General features: G+C 40.0%; 1 protein-coding gene across 2 annotated transcripts; it reads left to right on the forward strand.

Moving 5' to 3' along the window:
- Positions 1 to 848: 848 nt before the first annotated feature.
- Positions 849 to 19,911, forward strand: TRAM1 (translocation associated membrane protein 1). 2 transcript variants are annotated; one of them, XM_065830317.2, is made up of 11 exons: positions 849 to 1,117; positions 4,168 to 4,231; positions 4,823 to 4,944; positions 5,128 to 5,244; positions 6,227 to 6,285; positions 6,678 to 6,762; positions 8,283 to 8,353; positions 8,441 to 8,545; positions 9,150 to 9,293; positions 10,324 to 10,484; positions 13,670 to 19,911. In XM_065830317.2, exons 1-11 carry the CDS (start codon positions 995 to 997, stop codon positions 13,741 to 13,743), a joined length of 1,125 nt encoding a protein of 374 aa, XP_065686389.1. In that variant the 5' UTR covers positions 849 to 994; the 3' UTR covers positions 13,744 to 19,911. The 2 variants fall into 2 exon arrangements, with proteins under 2 accessions (XP_065686389.1, XP_065686390.1); XM_065830318.2 differs by lacking the exon at positions 849 to 1,117 and adding an exon at positions 1,764 to 1,841.
- Positions 19,912 to 26,548: the final 6,637 nt, after the last annotated feature.

Consider the following 26,548-nt stretch of genomic DNA (forward strand, 5'->3'; position numbering starts at 1 on the left):
AGCTGTAAACTGCTCCTTTTTTTGAACTTTCTTCTCCACATAGCCACTGGGAATATCAGTCAGCCAGCAGCTTTAATAAATAAAAGCAGCATGAATTTGCAGGGTTTGAAGGACAGCTCAGTTTGGCCTGGATGCTTGCTGCATCTGTTAATTTCTCAGACCTCTTAATCTGTTTAAAACTGGTTGGTTTTTTTAATCCACAAGTAGCCTCCCTTTTAATGTCTCTTCCTTCCTATATTTCCCGGGTAGCTTTTCTTCCCTTCTGCTTTCTTGTCATCGGATTCCTTGTTACGGTTACTCGGATAACGTATGTTATTTCAAGCTGTACAGCGTAATGTCAACAGACGGGACGGTAGGAGAGGCGGTGAGCGCGGCTGCCTAATTGCATCCTTGGGGTGCTCAGCTGCCGGGGGTCTGGCGACAACAAAACTTCGCCAGACCCCCGAAGGAGGAGAAAGACATCAAGGAGGGCGCGGGCCCCGCGTAGCCTGGTGCGCAGCCGCCTCCTCCGCGGCCCGGCGGGACCCACGGCCGTTTTCTGTCACCGCTGCCTCAGCGGTAGAGGAAAGCTGAGCCACGGCCCAACGCGAGCTCCTGGCTAGTGCCAGCGCACGTACCACCCCTGCCCGAGCCGGCACGGCACGGCATGGCACGGCTCTCCCGCCAGGCCCCGGTCCGCACCACCACCCAGCGCGACCTCCCGCGGATGGGGAGGCGCCAGAGCCGCCGCCGTTGGTCGGTTTGAACTGCCGGACGCTGCCCCTCACCGCCCCCGGGAGTTGGCGGGGGGAGGTGGGGCGGGACGTGCCCGCCGGCCGGCAGGGGCGCTGCTGGCGGCGGCCGGGGCTGCTCCTTGCGGCCGGGGCGGAGTGAAGCGGACGGCGGCTGCCATTCCTCGGCTGCGCGGCCGCCTCCTCCCCCTCCGCCTCTTCCTGGCCGCGGCGAGAGGAGCTGTGCTGGCAGCGGGGAGGCGGCGGCCAGCTCCCTGCCCGCCATGGCTATCCGCAAGAAAAGCAACAAGAACCCGCCGGTGCTGAGCCACGAGTTCATCGTGCAGAACCATGCGGACATCGTGTCCTGCATGGCCATCATCTTCCTGCTGGGGCTCATGTTCGAGGTGAGGCGGCACCGGCGCCACCGCCCCAGGGGCTTCGTCCCGCTTCTTCCGTTTCCACCGAGAGCTCTCGGCGCTGGGCGGGGAGGGCGCGAGGGTCCCGATCCGCCGCGGGAAGGGTGGGCGGCGGGTCGCAGCGGCTGCTGCTCAACCAGCACGGACACCTCCCCGCGCACCTGCCAGCTAGCCCACGCCCTTCCCGGGCCGCGCCGTCTCCGACCCTCCCGCCCCCGCTGTGCGCGGGGAGAGGAGCCGATCTCCCGCCCCGCCACACGGCCGGAGGAGCCAACGCGGGCGCCTTTCCCACGGCTCGTGCTCCCGGACCCGGCCCCTCGGGGAACGCCCTCTTCCCTGTCTACGGCCCGGAGAGGCGCAGCCCATGGCTGCCGCCAGGACCCTGCTCCACTGCCCGCCTGTGAGGGGAGGCCGTGCCCCAGCACCCCCCACAGCGCGGCGCCGCCGTGATGGGACGGGGCAAGGGGAGGCGCGCTTCCTCCCGCGGCGGCGGGCAGTTCCTGCCGCTGGCGGGGTTACGTGGCACTCGGAGCGCGGCGGCCGGGGGAGGAGTGTGTGGCCGCGCTCGCACCGCGACGGGGGAGGGGGTGGGGGGAGAGGCCCAGCCGTGACAGCCGATCCCCCGCTCTTTGTGTGCGCGGCCCCGCTGGGCCCCGCCGACACTACGGCTCCCGTCAGGCGACGCGGCGGGAAGGGAAACAAGCGGTGACGTGTACGTTGGGCCGCCGCTCGCCGTGTGGGGGGCGCACGCGTGGGCCCCCTTCCCCCCCATCCTTGGCGCGAAGCGGGTTCACCGGGCACACCACGCTCCCACAGATCCCCGGGCCGCTCGTCACCTCACGGGGCTCCCAGCGCTAAAAGCGGTTTGAGGAGCCGCTGGCCCGGGGGTCGCGGCTGGTGCTGAAGTTACCTCTCGCCTCCCCCGTGTGAGATGGGGCCGATACGGCCGGGTGTGACAGCCGCACAGGGGAGCTCGGGCCTGGCTGAGTGTCGGCCCTGCTCCCTGGGGCTGCCTGCAGGCCAAGCGCTCGCGTTGGGCCCCCGTGTTGGATGCAGATGGTCTGAAATGTGCCTTTTTGGCTCTTCTCAGTTGCTTTCTGAGAAAACTGGAAACACAATTTACCTGGGTGGCTTCGCAAATGTTCTCAGTGGTGTCCCATCAAAATAAGACATTTCCATTTTCTTTTTGGTAAATGTTTCTGGGTTTTTAGCATTTTAGCCATTTGTTTAGAGTTGTGGGCCTTTTTTTATTATATTGATGGTTTTCAAAATAATTTCCTCCAGCTGTTGATACTGGTCAGCACCAGAGGCCAGTGGAGTTAGGAAACACATATGTTCATGGAAAGAAAAAAAAACTGCAGATGAAGAAAGCTGTTAAGTTTGGGTGTACTATCAAAAATCACTAAGACAGTCCTTATATGATGGATTTCTGGTGATTTAGATTAAAGAGATGGGCTTAAACCATTACTTTTCATGTCTGCTTCTGGCTTACTGTATTTACAGTGTTACTGGTAGGGTTGGAAGCTTTGTGAGGAGTGGATGTGCTGAAGTCTCTTCTTTTCTTTCCTTTTTTTTCTAAATCCAGGTTGTTTTCCACCCCAGCATATAGAGGGGCCATATGCTTTTGTTGGTACAGATGTGGTGTGGCTGAGAAGATTGTTGCATTTTTTTTAAATGCTTAGATACAGGTTTTGGAAATCAGCTGCTATGGTTAAAGTTGGTATGGTGAGGTGTTTATACTGCTCGACTTGTGCAGCTGATCAGGACTTGATGAGTAGCTGACAGAGCATTCAAAGGGCAGTTCAGAATTGATGTTTTGAATTGTCCTCTGAAGGCTCCTTGATGAATAGGGAGCCCTGGGCAACTTCACTAACACAGGCAAACTAGTTGGATTCCCTGAAATTACATGGGGTGAATGGTCTGCTGTGTGGTCAGGGATTCCTAAAACAATCTAGGGCTTGTTTCCAAAGTGCTAGTTTCAACAATAAATCATATTTCTTGTGGATAACTGCTGGTAGTAACCTAATCAGTATCTTCACATACTCAAAAGTACCCTTCCAAGACTCATAAGGGGTTTGATCTTTTGTTTTTGTAGTGGTAGTGTTGTTTCTTGTTGATCCTATAAATGCAAAAAGGATGCTAGATTTTTACAGCAATGAGAAGTGATCAGATCATAAATATTGTAAAGCATGGTTATTTTTCTCTCTCTGTTAAAACATGCTGATTCCTGTTGGGATTCAACAAAGATGTGTTAAAGTTGAAAGACAATTTATATTTATTGACAGATGGGAACTTGAGGTCCTGCTTGTTTATTGGGGTTTTTATAGTATGACCCCCACCAACCCATCCCCTAAAAAAGCCTTTAGAACAAACTTTTTTCCTCGCTCTCTTTTGTTCATTCTGTTTTTTCCTATTGTCTGTTGTAAAGAAGTAGTACCACTACAGCTAAATTTGATTTATTTTGTTTTATACTTTTTTTGCCAAAGGATGCCCAGGGTCGAAAGAATGCTAATTGTACTGAGTCGGTATACCGCTGGCCTGAAATGGTTTTCCGTTGTCCATGCCTTTTCTCACATGTTCCAGGTCACCCACAGGTTTATGAATATGATGTTAACCTTCAAATTTTGTCAAATTAAAAAGTAGTTCTAAGTGGAGTTTATTTTCAGCCATTGCTGCATGCATCGTGGTCTAGAGATTGCGTTATATGTATATTCTGTTAGTGTAAAAATACAGTATGGACTGGAGAAAGAATTGCAGCATTTTTGTTTGTTTGTTTTGATGTTTTAGTTGTGACTTTTAGTTGGTTTTTGAGGATATTTATTTGAGGAGATTGAGTGTTCTGTAAACAAACCTATAGAGATCATGCAATGTCTTCTGCCTCTGGAAAGTCAGGTGAAGTGGTGTGATAGTGTGAGTTGATCATTTTTGTGGGAGGGGACACGTGCTGAGGAAGAGCACTAAGACAATGGGCAAATGTTTTCAACTTAATGTAAGTATTTCTGTGAGAATTTATAGCACTTTTGGTTTTTCTCTTTCAGATTACAGCAAAAGCAGCTGTCATTTTTGTTACACTTCAGTATAACGTTACCATTCCTGCCACAGGTATGTATGTTGCAGGAGGTTAGTTATGAGACAGTGTATTCAGACATTATTAGTATACCTTACTTTCTAGGCTGAGGGTAAATGAACTCATCAATTTGAATAGATAATAAGCAATTTTAAAGGACTTCACTGTATTTTTAGTGAAACTTCATGTTAATTAATTAGGTTGGGGTGATGTTTCTGTTCTGCTGGATTCATCATTAGTGCTAAAACACCATCAGATTGGTAGATTAAGTTCACATTAATTCTTATTCTGGTTTTGCAAGTGACAATGTTTACTAGTCAAAGTGGGGAGGTAGTTTAACATAATTTTACTGGCTCCTTTCAGTGCATTTGTGTAAGCTTTCTAAGTGCACTGAAGTTTTCATTTTTATAGTACATCTTTCCAGAGTCAAATTTAGTATGTGATGTGACAGAGAAGATGACTGTAAACAACCTAGTGACCTAGGTTATGACAGCAGTGTAACTTGACTTCTGTTTGTTCAGCTGACTACAAACTACTTCTGCCTGAAAGGTTTCACTTTGAGAGACAAAGTTATTAGCCATTAAACTGTATTGGTGCCTAACAGCTAGTTCTGTTTTGTCTTTCAGAAGAACAATCTGCAGAAACAATCTCTCTCTATCACTATGGCATCAAAGACTTGGCTACAATTTTCTTCTACATGCTTGTAGCAATAATCATACATGCTATAATTCAGGAGTACATACTGGATGTAAGTACAAAATATTAATTCCTTTCATCAAGGTAATTGTGAAGTTTAATTAGACTTTAAGGCTATTAACTTTAATGCGAAAGTTTACTTTTAAGTTATAACTGTTAAAACATGCATTGAAACTTTTAGCACAGTTAATAGATAAATGTTAAGCATATAAATAACAATGGACTTTTCTTTCAGAAAATTAACAGGAAAATGCACTTTTCAAAAACAAAGCATAGCAAGTTCAATGAGTCTGGGCAACTTAGTGCATTCTACCTTTTCTCCTGTGTTTGGGGAACAAGTATTCTTGTCTCTGTAAGTATGCTTTCTCTTCTCTTTGTATTCTGAGCTTTCGAAAACTTCACTTATGATGATGATAAATAAGGTTTTGGATTATTTTTCTGTTTTCAGCTAGTTTTAATATTAAAGCAGGAACAAGCTTAGGGATTCTGTGCAAGTTTTAGTCGTAACTGAGTATGAAGTCCAGTAGTGTTAGTGTTGCTCAGTCAGAGTTTATTTACTATCAACTGACCAAGGGAAAACTTTTAAACTCTATTATAGTACTTCATTCTCTATATTTTTTCTGTGCCAGCTTAGTAGTGTAAAGTAAGTGTTCAAAAACTATCATACATAGCATTTTGGCAGCCTAGGGAACAGGCGTATGGACAGAGTGCTCTAGGCTCAAGCAAGCGTGTGCTTTCGGTTGGCATGGTCTTTGCTAGTGGCTGTTTGTGTATGAGCTTAGTTTAAAAAAAGGGAAAGAGTGTGGTTTTTGTTGTGGTTTTTTTTCCTTCCCTTAACATAATGACTCCTGAAAAAACTTTCTTTCTCTTACTTAAGCTCAAAACTTGTCAGCAGTTCACAAGGGAAGGCTTATGGCTGTAGTAGTGATGGTAAAATAACCTCCATCTCTTAAGGACATTCTGTCTTGAATGAATGCTTGGTTTGGTTGGTTGCTTTTTATTTTCCTAAGCCAATACAGCTGTCTTTTGGTTTGGGGGTTTGGTGTTTTTTTATTTGTTTGGGTTCTCTTTTTTTTTTTTTCTTTTTTCTTTTTTTTTTTCTTTTTTCTTTTTTTTTTTCTTTTTTCTTTTTTTTTTTCTTTTTTCTTTTTTTTTTTTTTTTGTGAAAGGAAATTCATTGATCTGCAGCTTTTACTTGTGTATGTGTAGATGTGTGCATATTTATATGTACACATACGCATATACATAATGAATTAACATACGTGTTTGTATTTATTTCTGATTAGGAAGTAGCATCATTGAGTGTTTATTGGGATTTTTTTTTTTTTTTTTAGGAGAACTATATATCAGATCCAACCTCTCTGTGGAGGGACTACCCGCACACTCTGATTCCGTAAGGCCTCTTCCTTAGAGGATTGTTGGGGAGAGGAGGGAGTGTTTTAAACTTAGGGTGTGTTACATACAATCTGTATAGACTAAGTAGTCTGTAAAACTATATTAGTCACTAGTGTATTTTCACTCATTTATGGAGAAACTTGATCCTCTGTCAATTTGTAGCATACAGAGTTTTCCTTCTGTAGACTATTATTTAAATAATTGAGTTTGTGAAAGTTTTGTCTTAAAGATTTTGTTTTAAAAAACTTGCTTATGAGTTGGCTGGCAGGAAGGATCAATGTTTTTCTTTCTTTAGAGGCAGTGATTAAATGTGTTCACTAGAAAACTTCTGAAGTGTTTTAAGTTCATTAACAAAAAGTAATATTCTTCAATTCTTGCTATATTGTGCAGGTTTCAAATGAAGTTTTTCTACATCTTACAGTTGGCATACTGGTTTCATGCTTTTCCAGAATTGTACTTCCAGAAAACTAAAAAAGTAAGTTCGAAATGTAAATTGAAAGAACGCCAAATCAAGCAACCCGAACAATGAAATAGTTAATTTCTTTTGGACTTCCGGAGTAATGTGTTACCCTAGATTTCCTACCCTGTTCTTATTTGTGTTACCCACTTTTCTTGATGGACTTTTGGGTGCTCAAATGTTGCTGTGTGAGAAGGTACATTTTTGATTTCCAGTTAAATCCTGTATTTCTAATTGCAGTAAAATTGATATATATCTGTTCTGTAAATAAAAAATACTAGTATTTCTTATCTACTAAAGTAATTTTCCCTTGAGCAAATGAATGTGAGATTTTATTTTCCAGCTCTTTTGTTTCTTGTAATTAGTAGTCTAAATAGTCTCATTGAAATCACAGTTGCTTCATGAATCATTATATAGGTGTAGAATATAAGCAGTGAATAGTTTTGTAAATCCAGGGAACATTAAACTCTGGCATTTGATTTAAATACCACTGTCCTCAGCAGAAGTTCTGGTTAGTCACATATTGAGATTTTTTTCAATGCTCAGTTTTTAACAGCATCCTTTTCCCCCCCCACAAGAGTTTTTTCTGTTGTGGTCCTCAAAACTTTGGAGCTTACTGGAGACTTTTTGTAGCACACCTTTTATCTTGCTGGACCAATTTAAGTAGCCTTTTTGCATGTTTTTGCTCAGGCTTATTTTTCACATGAAGTTTACTTTTTAAAGATTTCTGTTTTAAACTGTTCAACGTGGCTTCACCAAGGGGGGAAGTCATGCTTGACTAATTTAGTGGGCTTCTACAGCAGAGTGACTGCATCAGTGGATGAGGTAAGAGCTGCCAATGTCAGGTACCAGAACTTCTGTTAAGGCTTTTGATATGGTCCCCCACAGCATTCTTACCTCTAAATTGGAAAGGGATGGATTTGGTGGTGTTGAAGTTTGGCCCCAGCTGGCAACTAAAACCACATGCCATTCGCTCATCCCTCCTTTCCCCTCGGTAGGATGGTTAATAATGTTATTTTCTGTATTTGCTAGCAACAGCGTGCTAGAATCTTGGATGATCTTGAAATTTTAAAATAGATGCCAACACTCAGAAACCTTTTCATTTTGGTTCACAGACTGTTATTTTATTTCTGTAGCAATCTGACAGAATCTGATGGGCAGCAAACATACTGAATTGTAGGAAGTTATCTGGTTATAGAGTAATACATACCAAATAAGTATTGTGATAGCTAGTACAAATTCACAATAGTCATATCAGATAAAAGTGAGCCATTTTAAAAAGCATCCTTTCAATGTTTGATGCATTTTCTCATGATATGTGTAAGATACCAAATATTATTGGTAAGCAAGCAATAAGTTATGTGTGGAATTAGACAATCTAGGGTGAATAATTTGGTGCCAGAACAGGCCACGTTAAGGTAGCTGATAAACAAAGAAGAATTTTGAAGACTAGGGAGTAGTTTGTAATAATATATGACATTGTACAATAATGTATAGCATTGTGTATAATGCATAATTACTTTTTTTCTTCTTGATAGGAAGATATCTTTCGGCAGATTGTCTACATTGGACTTTATCTATTCCATATTGCGGGAGCCTATCTCCTGAAGTAAGTCAATTGTAAACTTTTGCTGGCTTCGTTCTGTCTTAAACACCTAACAAAATGTCTGAATGTTTGTTTTATTTGTTTTGATAGTCTGACCCATCTTGGACTTGTTCTTCTGGTATTGCATTACTTTGTTGAATTTCTTTTCCACATATCCCGTCTTTTCTACTTCAGTGATGAAAGGTACCAGAAAGGGTAAGTAGTCTTTATCTTTTAAATTAATGTAATTTCTGTCTCAAAGCCTTGTGCATTTAACTAACCAGAAACCAAAATTAGAAGGAAGCTGAAACAGTGTTGCCTTAGAGGCCACAGTTCTCCAGAATAGTTTTAGTTTCTATATCACTAAAACAACGATTTTTCTACTTTGTCTGTTTAAGTAAAAGTAGTAGCAGTGTAAAATGAAATAATATCTTGCAATATGTGCCAATACTTAAAAAAAAAAAAAGTTGAGAAAAGAGCAGCATAGGTTGCTTATACAGCTAGTTCTACAGGAACTGGTAACACGCTCATGTTCTAAAGTAATGGAAAGCGCTTTCTGTTGAGTTGAACTTAGTTTTCAGAACATACTTTTGTACTTCTGGTTTGTAAAAAGAGATTGTGAGACAGGGCTTTTCTTGCTTTTTATCTTCTATGACTACTAGAAATCCAGGGCTAGTTTAGGGTAAGTGCAAAATGATCAGTTTAGGTAAGTTATTAAATTTCAAACAAATTCACATGGTGAAGAGTAAACATTTGCATTGTTAGTACTTGTGTTGTGAATGGAAAATTTGTTTAGTGTTTGTGGTGTTTTTCTTTGTAGATTTTCACTGTGGGCAGTTCTTTTTGTTTTGGGAAGGCTTCTCACCTTAATTCTCTCAGTCCTCACTTTTGGCTTTGGACTGGCAAGAGCAGAAGATCAGCAGCTGAATTTCAGTACTGGAAACTTTAATGTCCTGGCTGTCAGGTACAGTAAACTTGGAACAATTCTTAAGCAGGAGCTGTAAACCTGTGTTAAATACACAATAGAGAAGATATGGTTTTAATGCCAGTAATTCTGAATGGTTGGGTGTTTTTCTGCAGTCAATGGGATCAATAGGAATCGCTTACATGACAAACTTGTAAGGCACAGTGAAATTAATTGAAGAATTTACAGTCTACAGCTGAGAAATTTAACGGACTGCTCTCTTCTTTCGTCTGGGAAAAAAAAAAAAAAATTAAAAGGAATATATCCAATTACAGAGATCACTTTCAAATGTTTGTTTTAGAGTTAGTGAATTGAATTCTAGATACAGTTGCAGTGAGTTTATCTGTAGAGGTCAAGGCATTAGGTCCAGAGCATCTTTGGCCCTGGTTGAAGATTCCTGTCTCTTTCTCTGCCTTTATTGTGGCTCCTATGCATGCTGTATGTCAGAGAATAGAGAACAGAGAACTTCCCTAACATATGTGATGCAGAATGTTCAGCCAACCCCCTCGCCTTTTTATTGATTAAATCCAGAAAAATAAGTTATTGAAACTTCGTCAATATCAGCACTACCCTGCAGAATTGCTGCTCAGAACTGCAAGAGTCTCTTAAACCATTTCCAGCTGTTACCACCTGGTATCTTGAGAGTAATACTGAGAAAGGAGAAAACAGGAAAGAAATCTAGTATTTCCCAGTTTTGATAGAGGGACAAAGGCTTCACTCTCACTGTATATTTTAGGTTTGTTCAGCTGTGCTAAACCCAGTCATGCTCTGTGAGCTGAGTCTTTCATGGCTTAGAAAATGGATGTTACTAGGAAGAGGCAGGGGAAGTCAGGAAAAAAAACCCTAAACAAAACTGAACTACTACAAATTCATGTTGTCTAGAAGGGATCAATGATGCGTTTCAGGAAGCTGAGTAAAAAGGCAGTTTATGACATGCAAAAAACTGTATGTGGTGGTGTTCTGCTTTCCTTTTGCATTTGAATAGTGAGTTAAACTTACCGATAAACCTTTACCTGTGTTTTGTTTCTAGAATCAGTGTGCTGGCCTCCATCTGCATGGCTCAAGCATTTATGATGTGGAAGTTCATTAATTTCCAGCTTCGGAGGTGGAGAGAGCATTCTTCTTCTCAGCCTCAGTCAGTGAAAAAGAAGTTTGTATCAGCTAAAGGAAAGAGCTCCAGAAAAGAAAGAGGTTTGTATTTTAAGTTTTTCTATTGCCTTGACTTCTCAAAAGCAACTTTAGGTAATAGAGAGCCTTTTTTAATGTAATTGCTAAAGAAACATTTTATGTTTAACTTGCAAGTGAGATGACTCAGTTCCAGAAACAGTATTGGTGAATATATAGTGGAGGTTTTTTTACTTAAAAAAACCCACTGTATATTAATTGTTTGGATTTTTTTCCTCTTCTAATTGACTGAATGAAGGAATTATCTTTTTTTTAGTTAAAGCAATGTGAGATTTTAATCATTGCTAATTATATTACTTGACCAAAATGTATCATGCTTATGTTTTGTTCCCTTATAAAAAGGGAACAGACATATTTTTAGATCTGTTTTTGTAATCAATTACTTCTAAATTTTTCTTGCAGTGAATTTCAAGCTTGTTTTTTTATTGCCACTGAATTCTGAGGTTTTAGGAGAAGGAGGTGGTTTGATGATCCATCAAGTGAATAGGTTTATGTTGGACTGTTTTTACTAAAAGTAGAATTTTTATACTTCTTTGGGCACATAACTACTTACTGCTCTAAACTTGTGTCGAAGCATTTGGAAATTAACTAATCATTCCAGATTTGACTTCTTGATTATGTCATGCTCTTTTTATGAAAAGGGCATGAAAGACAAACTGAATGCTTTTTCCTCCGAGAAAACTTCTGTATTCCATTAAAAAAAAAATCTGCACACTTCCATATTTCTGTTGTACCAACAGCTAAACTTGTATGTATTTAATTGCTAGTTTGAATACCTTCTGCACTTTTCAAAAACTGCTTAAGTCATTTCAAAAGCTGAATTCAGCATGATTCTTTACTAGCAGTCATGTATTGCCAACCTGCCACTTCTTGATATATCGAGCGTGAAGACCATTTGCACTGAGAACTGAGAGTCACAGTCAGAGATCAATTCAGTGATTTGTTTTGTTTTGTTTCCTTTCCTTTCTTTCTTACTTTATATAGTATTTCTGTAAATCCTTTTGATCATTTGTAATTATCACAACTTGGCTTTTTTGTGGTGTTGAGGTTTCTCATTTTCATTAGAAAATATGGTTGGACTCTTTTAATTGAGTGAAGGTAGTTTCTTAAGTAGGTGTCCTGCATAATCAGAGCTTCATGTTTATTGCATCTTACTATGTTTTTGTGGAATTAATGTAAATCTTCTATGACAAATATTTTTAAAGCATAAACTTAAATGGCATTTTAATGAGTGAGTCAAAAATATAGTAGCTTTTAAAAATCTCTTAAACTGTTTCATTCATGTAATTTGGTGAATTTGCTGTTTTTCACCAAAGTTCAATGGAGACGTGCAGGTGGTAAAGGAATAAGGAAAGAGTCAGTTAATTGGAATTGTGGTTTAATTCACAAAATAATTGAGCTGTGCCTGTCTTTAAAGACTGGGGAATTTTACAGCTTATTTTAAATGGAAAGAAAATCACTTTAGAATCCAGAAGGTTACTGTTGTTACAGATTCTTCTGTTTTGAAGATTCCTGTAATGTTATCTGTTTAGAACACTTGCACAGGATGCAGCAAGACAGTGTTTTTGAAAGAGTAATATATGCAATTAAACTCTTTAAAACAGTCTTTTTTTCTTTGTTTGTGGTTGGATGGATTTTTGGGAGCCAGGGCACAATAAAATATTTTACTTTTAGACTATGCCAAAAGCAAGAATTGACAGTAGAAAAATCCTACTGGTGATGTAGGTGGGGTACCCAGGCACACGCTGATTCTTGTCCTTTGTTTTACTTTCACTTGTTTTGACTTAACTGCTTAAGAAAATATGATTTCAGTTAGCTGGCTTTGGATCTAACTCTTGATTTAAGCATAACACAAACTTCTTTAAAAGTATCCAAACACCACCTTACATAGGCTTGAAGTGGTGGTGTCATTTACAACCAAGTATGTTGGATAGACTTTGGCTGTTACTAAGTGACTAATTGGGCTCCTGTATGGTCTCGTTGTAATGTTTCTGGTTTTATTTTTAGTTTTAGTGCTTGTTTGTATAAATGGGAGCATTTGGGTGTAGCAGGGGGAGATGGAGATCAAGAGTTGTTTTTTGTGGATTGACCACACTCTTTGGTGAACTGCAACACATCTGCAGATGGGAAACATTAATTTAACCAGTTATTTGTCCAAAAAAACCCACAACAGTTGCTTGAAGTCAGAATGATACTGCAAGTCAGAGCAGAGATGTTAAGCAGCAAGCATGGTAGCTGGCTGTGCACTCTGCTCTTCAGATCCATTCTATAAATACAGTTACTGTCAGGCAACATCTCTGCCTCCTTGGGTTGTGGTGACACTGAAAAAGGGGGATACTTTTAATTCACGATGGTATCATGTTGATCTGTTTTACTATAAGTCATGTGCATTATAAATCCACAGATTGTGGGTCGTTGTTCTAGGGGAAGCTTCTGCTATCAAATCGTTGCTGTGGTACTTGAACAGATTCAAAGTCTGGAGGTCCTTAAGTTGGCCCAAACAAGGGATAGAAGTAGAGAGTTGCACCTGGGAACACATTATTACTTTGTGTTTTTAGATGGGTGCCTGGTCTTGGGCTTGAACTCTTTCCATGTACACATACTCACCTCAAATCTAACTAGTGTTTTACTTCTGTCCATCTCACCTATGTAAATATCTTCATCAGAACATAAATAAAAGTATATACTTTAACATATAGAATTTAAAAGTATATGTGTATAAAGATTTCCTATATATATGAAAAACTTGGTAAGCAAATAAATGTAATTTTAGTGAGAATTTAAATACAAAATACGTGAGATATAATATAAAGACCTGTACCAGGGAACTATGTATGTACTGTGTGTCTCCAGAATTTCACAGGTCAGTCTCATCTACAGATTGAGTATTTTACTTTTTTTAAGAGAATATCTTCTGAAATACTATAGCTGGTCTTGATTTTCAGTCTAGATATATATAACACACACATTTCTGTGTCTGGCTGTGTCGGGAAACTGGACTCGATTGCAGTAAACTTTAAATTTTGCACTGTGTAAAAACTTGATTATACTAGTGTGTTAGGAATTATAATGATGAGGTTTAATGAAGAACATACATCAGAAAAGAAGTTAAAAGACTGTATTGGACCTACAAAAGTGTAATAAAATATAAAGTGTCTCATATTTCAAAAATGTTTTCTTCTTTTTTCTAGAAAATGGAATAAATGGAACAGTGACCTCAAATGGAGCGGACTCGCCTCGTAGCAGGAAGGATAAATCCTCGTAAAACTGGGTTTTATTAAGTTAATTGACTAATGTCCCCAAAGAATCTGCTTTTTACATGGATGGCCCTTCAGCGCTAGAGATGTTAATGGATTAAAGGAAATACAGTTCATGTTTTTTGATTATTGCTGTTGTTTTGAGAAACTTTTTTTAGAAGCCATTTTGACTAAGGAAAAAGGGTTTATCTGTCTTCAAATACTTGGAGGGGGGGAATACAACACTTTTTAAATAACATGACACTTTTTTAAACATTTATTGTGATGAAATAACTTCACTTAATGAGGATCACTGTTGCAATGTATTATTTCCTTCCAGTTTTTGTAATCTTGGTGATATATACTGTTCTACCAACTTCACTTTTTCCAAGTTCTTCAAGAAGTATTGCAAAATTGAAGTAAAAACTCAATATGCATTTTCAGATACTCTGGCTTTTCAGTTAATTGCCTTGATTCAAATTTACAGTTCAAATTGGGATTCTGAGACCACACCAATAAACCTCTATTTTGTAGTTATTGGCTACATAATGTCTGCTCTAAGAATTGCCCCATATCATTAAAACAAAGCTGAACTAATTGGAAGTGTTGCAGAGTCTTATTGTTTGTTGGTTAGAAATCTGTTACAAGGAACAAAAAAAACTTTTTTGAAATATAGCTTTAGCACTTGAAAAATAGAAGGAAGTGTGTATGGTCATAGAAGGAGTTGATTTGGGTAGCACTGTTTACTCCTGTGTTTTCGAAGTGTACGTATCTTGCAGAATTAGTGTGCGTTGGACCTTCTTTAAAAACTTGTCTGTCTGATTTTAGAGGGTGGCAGTTCTTAGAGTGTGTTGTTGTGTTTGTTTTAGGAGGCATTTAAGGCTCCACAAAGAGGGAAATTATTAGATAAATGGGTGAAGTTATGAGAAACATTCCTTTATTCTACCTGCTTTGCTTTGTTTCACCGCTGTTAGGAAATAGCTTGATTCTCCTATATATATTTTTATGAAAAAATATTTAAAAGCTACAGCTTCTGAAAACTGATTTATTGTGCCCTTTACTACAACTGGAAAAATCTTAATTTAAGAATTTTTCCATTATCTGTCTCTCATAATTGTATTAAATGTGAAGATTTCTCCGGTTTATTTTCCAGTTTAAGATGCAGTTAATGTTTTCTCTGTACTATTTCACTTGAGAAGGAGTTAGAGATTTAATTCAGTCTTAAGAAGTTGCTAAATTAATCTTGCAAGTTAACCGAAGTATTGGACTGCTTATTGATTGAGAGCGGTAATTATGAGCAATGAAGCTGATAAATAAAATAGTTTTAATTAAAAACTGTTACTATAGTTGAGTTTATACCCAATAAAATAATAAATCTGCATTCTGTATCTTCTACAGTTTGGTTGCTTAATATACAGAATAAATGTTTCTAGTACGAAATCTTCACTACAAGGAACTATCCATTCTTCAGTTGTTGAGTGCTCTTTAGAGTTATTGCAGTATAACTTATTAGGTGTTTGGGGTAATTTTAATCACAGTTCTTGAGTACTTGCTTCACAGCTCCTTAGTGGATTTGACAGAACTGGACTTGGTTAGCTTGAGAACTCCGCGGTAGCATGCCCTGTAATACACCCAGGCTGCTCCAGTGGCAATAACTAAACCATGTCTTGATTTGAAGAAATAAAACTGAAGTGGTTAAACTGAATCTCTCTGATCTGGCCACGAAACTGGAAAATTGGAACTTGGAAATGTTGAGGGAATTGAGTATCTGTTACATACTCACTGCACAAAATGGTGTTTCTAAAAAGACCTTCATGGATTCTGTGTGCCTTGCTCTTAACTTGAACCTTAAACCAAAAGGGGCAAATTTTTAAAGTTTCTACTCTGTCTAGTTTGCTTGTAATATCTGGTAGTACTGAGGTTGTCAAAATCACAAAGGATGGAGGAACAAATTATGAAGGGAGCGTTTAAGGTACTTCTTGAAATCTTTAAGACCTGTTAGAGTCCAAGGGTTGTAATAGTTGTTTCCCAAAGGCAAACTGTTCCTTGTAAACCTCATTCTTTGGCACAGTAGTCTTGAAATGCAAACTTTTGAAAACTTCAAGAGTGAATTCTTGCCTGTTAATACTGATGTTGCTTTTTGTCTCCTTTTGGCCTTAGGGATGTTCTGGGCCTTTGGACTTTTAAAAAAGCACTTTTGTTTCTACTATGACTTAATCTTCATCCTTGCCTTATGGGAGTTGTTGCTTTCTGCCCGGTAATAGAGAATAACTTCAGTTGTTCTAGAATTTGGGTAGAGTATTGGAAGCCAGGGTCTCTTGTGTTATAACTAAAAATACTTATTTATAATTTTGGATCAGGCAAAAGCAGTAACTTTTAATTTGCTACTGTGGGGTGGACACCCCCATTGATTTAGAAGATATTGAGATTCTGTTTCCAGTTTGATATTGTTTTGACATAAGATTCTTCTTTGCCTGGATAACTTCTTTTGAATTGCTTAAAACTGATTTTTCAGATGTTATTGCATTTTGGCTCTTTGTAATCTGGGATTCAGTAAGCTGGAAGAACATCAGTTGTCTAATCATGTTTTCTTTGTTATGAAATGAGGAAAATTAGAAATGGAAATGACCAAAGAGCTCATTATTATATTCCTATGCCTAACAAAATTTTTGCTTAAGCTGTAGTAATTTATTGTGGTCAGTTACCACATCCCACAAAGAGGCGGCTTTGTCCACTTCGATGGATTTGAATTGAGTAATTCATAGAGACTGTGAATAAGGTTTGTTGGGTTTGTTTTTTGTTTAATTTTGGTTTGGTTTGGTTTGTTTTTTGTTGGGTTTGTTGTTTGTTTGTTTGTTTGGTTTTTTTCAATATATTAAACTCCCTCCTCCCTGGCCCATCTTGTCAGAACTTTCCAAGACTTAAATGACTTCAAGCCTTTTTTTCCCCCTAAATGTATGTTTGGTTTACATGCCAGAATTTACTATCAAAACCAGTGTTATACTTTTACTAAGTAATTATATGTGACTTGAAAGTACAAACAAGGAACGCACAGCAGCTGAAAATAATTTTCAGAGTTTTTGGTTGTATCTTAACACTTTCTCCTCTTGAGTGGTTGTAAAGATTGATTTCTCATGTGTGAATTATTCATGAACTTGGCTCTTTGGAAATACTCCTTTGCAGGTGATCCCATGCCCAAATCTGGGAATGATCAAGGATTTGCTATGAAGAGAAAATGCATAGGTTATTTCTGCTGATGTTAGAATATGCTGAAAGTAAATTAAGTATGGTGGGATAATGCATTTAGAAACTCAGTAGTTTTTTGGAAGCATTTGATGTTTTTCCTGAATACCTTTTCATTTGAAAATTTTAGTTGTGTTTATGGAGTTACATTACCCAGAATTGTAATAACCAGTGTGGTATTTTGATACAAGTATTCAGACTTCTGTAAAAAGGGTTAACACATATCTACAGTCCTTCTGCTCTTTGCAGATTTCTGGTGAACTGCACCTGAGGTAATTTTGTCAGAGGCAAAACTTAATATTAAAGAGAGCATTTTCACGCTTATGCTATGCTGAAAGTGATGTAGGTTGCTGTCAAAACTGGGTTTCTGTCCCTTGCTTTGTCTAGCCCAAGCCTTTCTGGTTGCATGGTGAGCTAGATCGGGGAGATGGTGCAGCTGAAGAACAGCTCGTTTATGAAGTTGTTTTTCCTGCTGGCTTAGTTGCGTGATAGTAATCCTGGAGGTACACAAGTATTTATGCACAAGCAAGAAGAAAAGGTGCAGGGAAAAGGCCAGTCAAGCTCTAAGGCAGCTAACCTCTTCGACTGTGCCCTTGCTTGAAAATTATACTCTATTACAGTATGAGATGAAAGATCTCATTGGAAACCTTCCCCTCATCAGTACCAGAAGGGAGATGGTCTCTCTGATAGTTCCTACGTGCCAAATATTTGGAGTCTTAATGGATTTTTGTCAGATATTTTGGTGGAAGGGGAGGTACTTGATGTGCTTTACTGTACTGGGATAGATACCTTTTGTCTGACATTGTTTTGGGGTTTCCAAGCAGTGCAAGATGATACTGGTGGTGTAGAAACAGGAATTCTTAACAGCCAGGAAACTACAGGCTTTTTGCTTTTTTGGTGTGCGATTTTTTTTGTCCACATGAACCCCTTATGCATTGAAGTAGGTCTAGGTCTTCCAGACTGTAGGCCTGTCTAGGTATGTGGAGGAAAAGGTTGTTTGGTTTCTCTGATCTTGTTTTCCTGTTTTCAAGAAGTTCACCAGCTGTTTCCAAGGTCATACTTGGGTTTGATTCCATTTGTGACTCAGCCCTTTGGGCCTGCCTCGCGGACGATGGAGACTGGCAGCTTCATTAGGCTCCCTGTGTAGTGTTGGTCATTGCTGTCCTAACTGTTCTCTGTGGAAAATGTCTGTATTGAACAGACTTGAACAGTAAGTAGGGACAATCGTGGTATTTGTAACATCAGGCCAGTGAGAGCCTGTGTAGAGATCCTGCGTTCCAGGGAGCTGTGGTTTGGTGCCTGGAGGCTGTTGTAGTAGTCATCTTGTTACACGAATAGTTGGGTTACCTCTCGCTCAGGGTATTCAAATGTCCTACAAACTTAAGGTGTGGGGAAAATGTAGGAGATCCTTTGAAAAGAATAAGATGCTTCAAAGGGCTGACATTAGTGATGTGTTCATCATGTTGTCAGATCTCGTGCTATCAGTTGTGGATTATCCTTAGAGCACTGCATCTGTCCATGCTTGTGTTTTGGGGATTTTTTTTTTATTTATTTTTTTTTTTTAGATATATACTATAGGCTGTGGTGGTGGATGTCTGGCAGGTATCCCGTCTTCTCATTGTTCCCTGAACTACTCGGCTTAGGATCTGATAAGCCTAGTTCTTTACTCTTTAAGAAATTTGTCGTGCTCTTCAGAACTAAAATAGAAGCAGTGCCGGAGCGTTTCTGGATCAGACGTGCAAGAAATAAGCACATCGATATGTTGGGCGTCATCAGAACCCGCTTAATGGGAACCTAAACACTTTCAGATGAATACATTACGGTACAACTTGCGTTGCAATGTCGTGTTTGGATACAGCTCATCCCCAGATAGCAAGTGCCTTTGTGGGTGGAGCAGAACTGCTATTGGCATCTGCAGTTGTCAGTTCTCCTTGTGCAAACGCTGGTGAGGCGTGCTGGGCTGCTGCTGCAGTCGGCCTCCTTCTGCCTTTCAGAGAAGTTCTTCTGATGTTGACAAGACAAAAGGCAACAACTCTTATTTCAGGTTTAAAAAAAAAAACATAAAACATGCTACCTAGCTTTGAATCCAATCCACTTGCTCTTGATCTCCGTCTATGTGTCCTGTCACTTTTATTTTAGGCTTCCAGAAATTATTTTTATCCAGCTCAAGGATGGCAAGTCTGTGATGTGAGTGCCAGAAATGACAAGTCCTTTTTCTTCTTCTTTGTGTTTGAAACTCGTTGCAGAATCAGAGCAGCTGAAGTGTAGCTTTATAATTTGATAGCTTTTCAGTATTTGTTCTTGCTCCTTATTTATTGTGATTAACATCAAAGGTCAGGCATTATCATGCAGCACAACACAGATGTCACTTCATTCCATGCACAAGTGTTAGGCAATTTGATATCCTGAAGTGAAAAAATGTATTAGTAAGCCTTGACTGGTTTAGCAGAAACTAGTATTCCTGGATGGTGGTGTATTTCGGAAACTGAGTACTTAAGATCTCTGAATCTCTAGACTGTAGCTTTGCTGTATAAAACTTAACAAATGATGGTCTAGAACCTGATCTTTGTGTCTTCTTACTTTGGTTATATATGTTGAAGAATATATCTTGTATTGTAATTAACTGGTAAAAGTTCAGCCCATGGTGAGAAGAATACTGTAACGGGGCAGGAATTTCAACTCTTAAACTCCAGACTAAAAGCCAAGCCAAAACTATCTTGTGTTCTCGCGCAGGTGATTCCTCCTCTTTGTTTCTTGATTAATCATTATCTTCGTTTTGTTTTAGATTGTAAGTTCTTTGTGACAAGGGTTGTCTTTTGTGTGTGTGCGTGTGTATGCGCGCGTGTGTGTACCCAGGACAGTAAGGCCTGGAGTCCCGGTCTGTGGAAGCTGTAATAAGCAATCACCTTGTTACTGTTTTCCTGGATATCATAATAAAGAGTATCGAATGAAAACTGTGCTTGGATAGTCTGTTACAAAATTGGAGGCATGCGAATTTCATCTGGTCCTGCCTACAGCCCAGCAGTCGTGGAGAGATACTGCTCAAAGACAAATGCAATGTTCTGTTTGGGGATATTCACTTGAACTAGTGAACACAGAGCCAGGAAACCTTCTGAGGCTGAAGAGCAATGCCTTGTAACTCGGGTTGGAGATGGAGCTTGCACAAAATTACCAGGAATTCAAGACTGAGTTTCTTGCCTTCTGTTAACTTGAGAAGCTGTGTTGGTCTTTCCTCTTGGGAAGGTGGGGTTGGTTTGTTTGCTGTAACGCTTCTGCAGTGTTTTGTATCCTTTGAGTAGTGCTTTCGAACTTGAGAGGGGAATCATGAACTTGGGGAGAGAATATAAAAAACTGCACTGGGCAGTGTCCAGTGTGGTCTGGGAGTTCACTACTCAAATCCAAGTATCTCCAGCCTCTTCAGCTAAGCAGCTTTTAAAGCCTTCCTAGACTTCAGCTTCACTCATGTAGAAGAGTAAAATTTCATGCAGTCTGAGCATGAACCTCTACACCGATCCACTGAAGATCTAGGCCAGATAGTGGGGAACTACGAACTGTCACCAGAGTTAGGGCAAGTTGGAGTGTTTCTAGGAAGCTTTTGTCATGATTGTTGCCTTCCCATGGGCTGGATTTGCTATATGGTGGAGGGATTGACTACAGATCCCAGCATGTCTGTATTCGTTTTACCTCAAGATACATCAGATTGTTGCTTTTGAAGAACTATTGAACTACTTAATTGTTTTTAAAACCTGCATTTGTAACTCAAATTAGCTGAAAGAAAATGTTAAGTGAAAATCAGTCTTCCATGAAGATGCATCTAGTTCTTGGTTCAGTTGTTAGACAACGTAGCTTAAACTGTAGCTTAAAAAGAAATTGTGTTACAAAATCCATGGAAACCACAATTTCAAAAGACAGAGCTACCTTAGTGGTGGCCATACCTATCAGGTGACTGACTGAGCCATAGCTGGTGAGCACAGGCAGATACTGGTACATAAGTGGCATCTAGGAGGACTGTGACAAGTCCTGCCTGATCTTTCCCCTGCTGCACCTCACAAAATCATCATCTCGCCCCAGTGCCGTTACCAGAATAATTTAGCAAATACTGATGGGAAGTGTGGAGTCTTGTGAGCCAAACCACTAGAGGCCACCACAGGCTGTGTCAGCTGTCCTTGAATTCAGGTGTCTGATAGGCAGCAAAAATACACCCACAGGCCCATGTTTTTGCTGGGTTTTCTGCAAAAATTACATGTTTGCTTTTAAGTAGCATTTCTGCTATAACTCAGAAAACAGAGTGTTGAATTGAATTAGACACAACTCCTTGTAGTTTCAGATCTTGGCGGTGACGTACTAATAAAACCCATGTTATATTCTACAGGGCTTGGAAAATGTCCTTATTTGGCCGGAAGTTACTTCCTTGCTTCTGGTTGAGAGAGCAGGATGTAGACCTCCAGTGTTGTAGCTTTATCTGCACCCAAAAGTGTAACATCTTAGATTAAAAACAACGTTAAGAATGCAAAGTAAACCTTGGATTACATCTGCTGGCTGAGTTCAGTTTTTTAGGCACGTACGCAGTACTGTGGCAGATGGGGATTTCTTAGCTTAATCCTTGGGGCGGGGAAGACTGCAGAAACCTGCTTTCTATATTTCCTATTTTTGGTGCTTTCAAAGCAAAGTTATTGTTAGAGGAGCTTATAAAATTTTTTTCTGCACTGAAAAGAAATTTTGGCTTTTTATCTAACAATTGGAAATCCTTATTTTGTGGGAGCATTGCTTGTGGACATCTCCATTTTGGTGCTGCAGGAGCCATATGAAAACCTCACCTGCAGCAATTAAACCAACTTCTCAGAAAATATAAATTAAAATTTGTAGTTTATAGTTTTTTGTCTTCAACAATAAGGAAATGTCATGCTCCTTTAGCATATGCCCCCTTTTATATAGAAGAGTTCTGAGGTGACAGTGGAAGACTGTGTGTGATACACTCAGTTGTTGATTTGGGGGTAATTTTACCCAATTCTGCCTAGGAAAAAAGTAAAAACAATATGCATTGGCTTTGGCTGTTCTGGGCCCTGGTAGGGTTGCTCTTGCTGCTGGAAAGCACTGCAGTGTGGGGTAATCTAGCTCTGGAAGAATTATAAGAAACATGGCTCTCCTTCAGGAATGTTTTGAGCCTTTGGTGGAGCCTGGGCAAAAGTTTCCTGGACATCTGGATTTGCGTAGTCCTGGTAAGAGATGGCAAACTAGCTGAATCATGTCGTGAGCTGCGAATGTGCTTTGATTTGTAATTTGTTAAATTGCAAGGGACAGGTTAAGTGTGTGGCCTGATCACCAGCTCAGTGTTGCTACGCTGACCTCCGAGACAGACATTGTGCAAAAAATCGATTTGTGTGGCTCCATGTCTATGGAACTGCGTTGGAAATCGAGTCGCAAGCCTGGCAGTGCCGACACCAAGAAAGTGCGAAGGCGAGCACTCTCCTCTCGCTCTGACTATTGCTGTGGAGGTGAACAGCTGCACTGAGACCCGCAGGACCGCAGCAGGAGCCGGGAGCTGTGGTTGTGCTGGACGCAGCTGATTCCCTCGGGACTTGAATACATACCCTCATGTATGCTCTGCTTTGAGATTTTAGGAAATTTGAAATGGAAACCTTCTAATTTATAACGATAGACACAGCTCAGCAGCACGGGGGATATTAGGAGCCTCTAAATGGATAGAGGGTAGTGTATGCCCCACCCTGGAGAGAATGATGTAAATCACTGTAATTCTTGGCACTGGTATTTAAATTTTGTTCATAACATGCCATAAAAAAGACTTTCAGACATTGTAAACTGTTTGTGCTGTCAAGAAATCTCTCGGAAGCTTTCTAGAGGAAAATTTTTTTGAAGGTGAAGGAGATGTTGGTGTAGTTTCTAGATGTGACATGAATGGTGCTACAGTTCTCTTGACCCTCTCTGCTCCTGCTCTCGCAATCTTCCCCTTCTCTGTCCCACAAGTCAGCAAAGTCACGAGAATGAGCTGCAGAGAAGGCTGAGAAAAACTATGGTTAACCCTGGAGGTTCCTCTTACTGGGGAGCCTGGCAGACTTCTTGTCTCCACAGCTGTAAGGCTCCTTTGCAAAGAGCTGCTGTCCTGGACAAGCTCAGAAAAGCACATGCTCCAGTCCTTGGCCTTCACCGCTCTTCAGGGAAGGGACACGAGACCAAGAGAAGCATCATCCTGTTTCATCCACCCGGTTTCTGGCAGTCATCAGCTTAGGGACTTCTGAAGCATCTGCTTGCATCAAAACTTTTGTTGTTTTTTTTTTTAATGTATTTTTTTATAGCCACCAATGGAAGTATTCTACATGCGTTTGCATAAGCCCTCTTGAACCCATTTAAATACTTGGCATCCACAATGCTCAATAAGTTACACAATTTAACCATGCCTTGTTTGGAAAAAGTATTTCCTTTGGCTTGTGTTTTAAACCTGATGATTTCCTTGTGTGCATCTCAAGTAGTGAATAATCATTCTCTCCTCATCTCTCTCAAACTACACATGATTTTATAGACCTCTCTGTTTCAAGCCTGAGGGTTCCCAGCCTACTTAGTGTTTTCTTGTGCAGAAACTGTTCTATACATCTGATTATCTATGCTTTTATACATCCTTCCTAGCTTACCTAAATGAATACTTCATCTTTGGGTTTATATTTTAAGTTTATCAGGAAGTAGCTCCTAATGGTTCGTTCACCTTTAATTTTTTTTTTTTTTTTTAAATCTTTGAGCTTTAATTTTTCCGGTATGTATTTCACATCATCTTTGCTGGTTTTGTTGCGTGCATTTACATTTGCTTAACTGTATTCCCAGAACAGGGAGATATTGAGATATTCATACACATATCACAAGGAAAATAAACAGTAACTTGCCAACACAGAAGTGAAAGGCTTTATCTTAAACGCAGCCTGGCCTTTCTGGGCTGTGCTCACTCCATAATGGCCTGTTGGTTTTGTTTGAAGTGTAATGCCCCTGCAGTGGTTGTTCTCTGCTGTTGTTATTGCTGATGCTATTAAAACATTTTTCAAATGGTCCAGGAAAGTGCTTTTAAGCAGTATGATTTGTATTGCAATTGTACCACATTCCTGATCTCTCTGTAAGAGAGAATCAAGTCAAAGGTCTGTTATACCTGTCTTTTTATTTTAAGTTCTGCTCTCAGGTGAAGCCTCTCAGCCATGAGCTTTTATGTATATGTACATCTAGAACCTTAAGCTAATTGTACAAAATACAAACTCCTGAAAAACAGACACTTGAATTATAAAAGTAAGGAAGAAGTCCTAAAGTGGTTGTTACACCTTATTCTGCAACATTTCAGTAGTAAACACTGGGATTTTCAAAGGCCCAGAATGATGAGATCTTGAAAAAAGGCAGCACAACAAATGAACCCCTTTTGGCAGGAGCACTGCTGGCCTGCCCTTGTTGCTGGGAGCAGCTTGGATTTCTGTCACTGGAGATCAGTTCTCAAGGGCCATAACTAATCACAAGACATAATTTTAGAAATAGCAGTCTTCAAGGTAAAGCTACCTTATTAGTTGTTACAACAGTTTGTTTTGTCCTTTTCCCATTTTATTACTTATCTTTGTCCATGGTAATTTTGTAAAATTGGTAATTTGTTCTCTTCCAATGAGGATCCAGCTTTTGGAGTTCAGAGCAGTGCGGTTGATCACTCCAGCATCAGTCTGCTCATACTTCTAATGGTGGATTTAGATCTGGTATCAAACTGAGTTGCTGCACAGTGCAGTTAAGAAGTTAACTTGAAAAGCATGATGAGTTAAATTCTGTTTCTGACTATCTCAGTCTTTTTTGTGAACTTTGGACTGGTCATTTTAAACTTTCTACCTGCTTATCTTCAAGTAGTAGATCATATTTAGCTCCCATAGATACTAGGACACTGACTTAAGAATCTGTGACCTACAAATGTATTTTTATCTGCTGTGACTTGCAGTTGCTGATTTAAAGAAAAATGGTAGCGTATTGGGACACATGATTCAGCTTCATGAGGAAGGTTGTCAAAAATCACCCATAACTTCAAAAGCAGATTTTTCTACTCAAGGCACACTGTGATGAAAACAAATTGTTGTGCTATAATGCTTTTCCATACTTTCAACTCAGAATCCTTTGACCTGGATATCTGAATGACACTGTGAGTTAAAATAGTATGCCTGCTCTAGAATAGCTAACAGCCCTAGGACTTGCATCTGAATGTGATAAAAGGTGATCCATGTATCAGACCAAGGAGAACTGGAGAAGCAATATGTTCTCATCTTACAGTGGAAGAACTGGAGCTGAAGGCCTCTGTGCTGGTGGGACCCTTTGTTAAAATTCATCTGAAGCCAGAAAACATGTTGTTATTTATGTTTGTTTTCTAAAAAAAAAAAAAAAAAAAATTAAAAAAATTTAAAAAAAAAAAAAGAAGAACTGAAGAAAGACTGGGGTCTGAGAGGCCTTCTGATAACCGAGCCCTGGAGACTGGTGAGTGCCAATGTTTAGATGAGCTTGCAAGTGCCTACAAGAAAAAGAAGAACTTTGTTCTGGAAGTCACATGCCTACGAGGGAGCTGCTGACTTCAACACTCAGGCTCCGAGGTACAGTACAGCCATTTATACTGCTCCAGAAGTGTCTTCAGAGGACTGAAAACTTTTTCAGGTTTGTTTCGGGGTTTTTTCCCCCTGCTCTGGCACACAGTCCCTTTTCCATGCCTGCAGCTATGAGCAGCGTTTGTATTTGGGCCTGTAATTTGGTGTGGTTTGGGACTTCCAAGTTCTACAGTGCCCCTACGGTTTTGGCAGCAGCAGCGTTACTAAGTGGCTGAACCTTTTGATCTCCGTTCAGGCTACAAATGAACATTTCATCTAACACCTCCATACCTGTGTTCCCTAGAACAATCAGACGCTTGATTGCCCCCCCCTCCCTCCCAAACCGAAGTACGATGAAGTAGCTCCACAATGGATGACTGTACTTCCAGCAGAGTCTGGAGGACTATAAATAGCCTTAAATAAATGTGTGTAAGGATCCAGTGTATTGTCTGAATGAGCTAAAATTAGATTGCTCTAATGTTTGTGCATCAGTCTTCCTTTGCTGCAGGAAAATGAATTTCTTCCCAAAGTATTTAAGCTTGAATTATGGTTCCTTAATGATGAGGGAGAGTGGGGAAGCTGTTCGAGGGGAAACTCCTGTAGCCATGGGTCTAGTTTTCTTAAATGAACAAGATCAGCTGCAGCCACTGCTGAGAAATAAAAAGCAGCTGCAATTTCCTGGAAAGCATGGACATAGGTAGTTGCAGTTTGCTCCCAAAATATTACCTTTATGCTCTCTTTGTTTTTCTCTTTCAAGGACTTTTGCACCTTGAACACAACAAATATTTGGAAAGAGATTTACAGAGGGTGGGGTAGAAAAAATCTCAGAGTGCACATTTGCTTTCTTGTCTGGGATAAAGTGACATTGTATGTCCTATGTTCAAGGTATTTTAATTCTTGGTCTCTGACAATACTTTGCAACAAATAACAGTAGCTATGTATTTTAGATAAACGTGAAGGTTTCCTGATATCAGCTTGAAATACTTGAATTACC

This window comes from Patagioenas fasciata, chromosome 2 (assembly GCF_037038585.1).
Source record: "Patagioenas fasciata isolate bPatFas1 chromosome 2, bPatFas1.hap1, whole genome shotgun sequence".
Lineage (NCBI taxonomy): Eukaryota > Metazoa > Chordata > Aves > Columbiformes > Columbidae > Patagioenas > Patagioenas fasciata.

What these genes read in the sequence shown, in the direction of transcription:
- TRAM1 (XM_065830317.2), top strand. Translation starts at nt 995, where the DNA reads ATGGCTATCCGCAAGAAAAGCAACAAGAACCCGCCGGTGCTGAGCCAC. An exon ending in TTCAGGAGTACATACTGGAT is followed by an intron (nt 4,945 to 5,127) that starts GTAAGTACAAAA and finishes CTTTTCTTTCAG; the next exon opens with AAAATTAACAGGAAAATGCA. An exon ending in GCGGGAGCCTATCTCCTGAA is followed by an intron (nt 8,354 to 8,440) that starts GTAAGTCAATTG and finishes TTGTTTTGATAG; the next exon opens with TCTGACCCATCTTGGACTTG.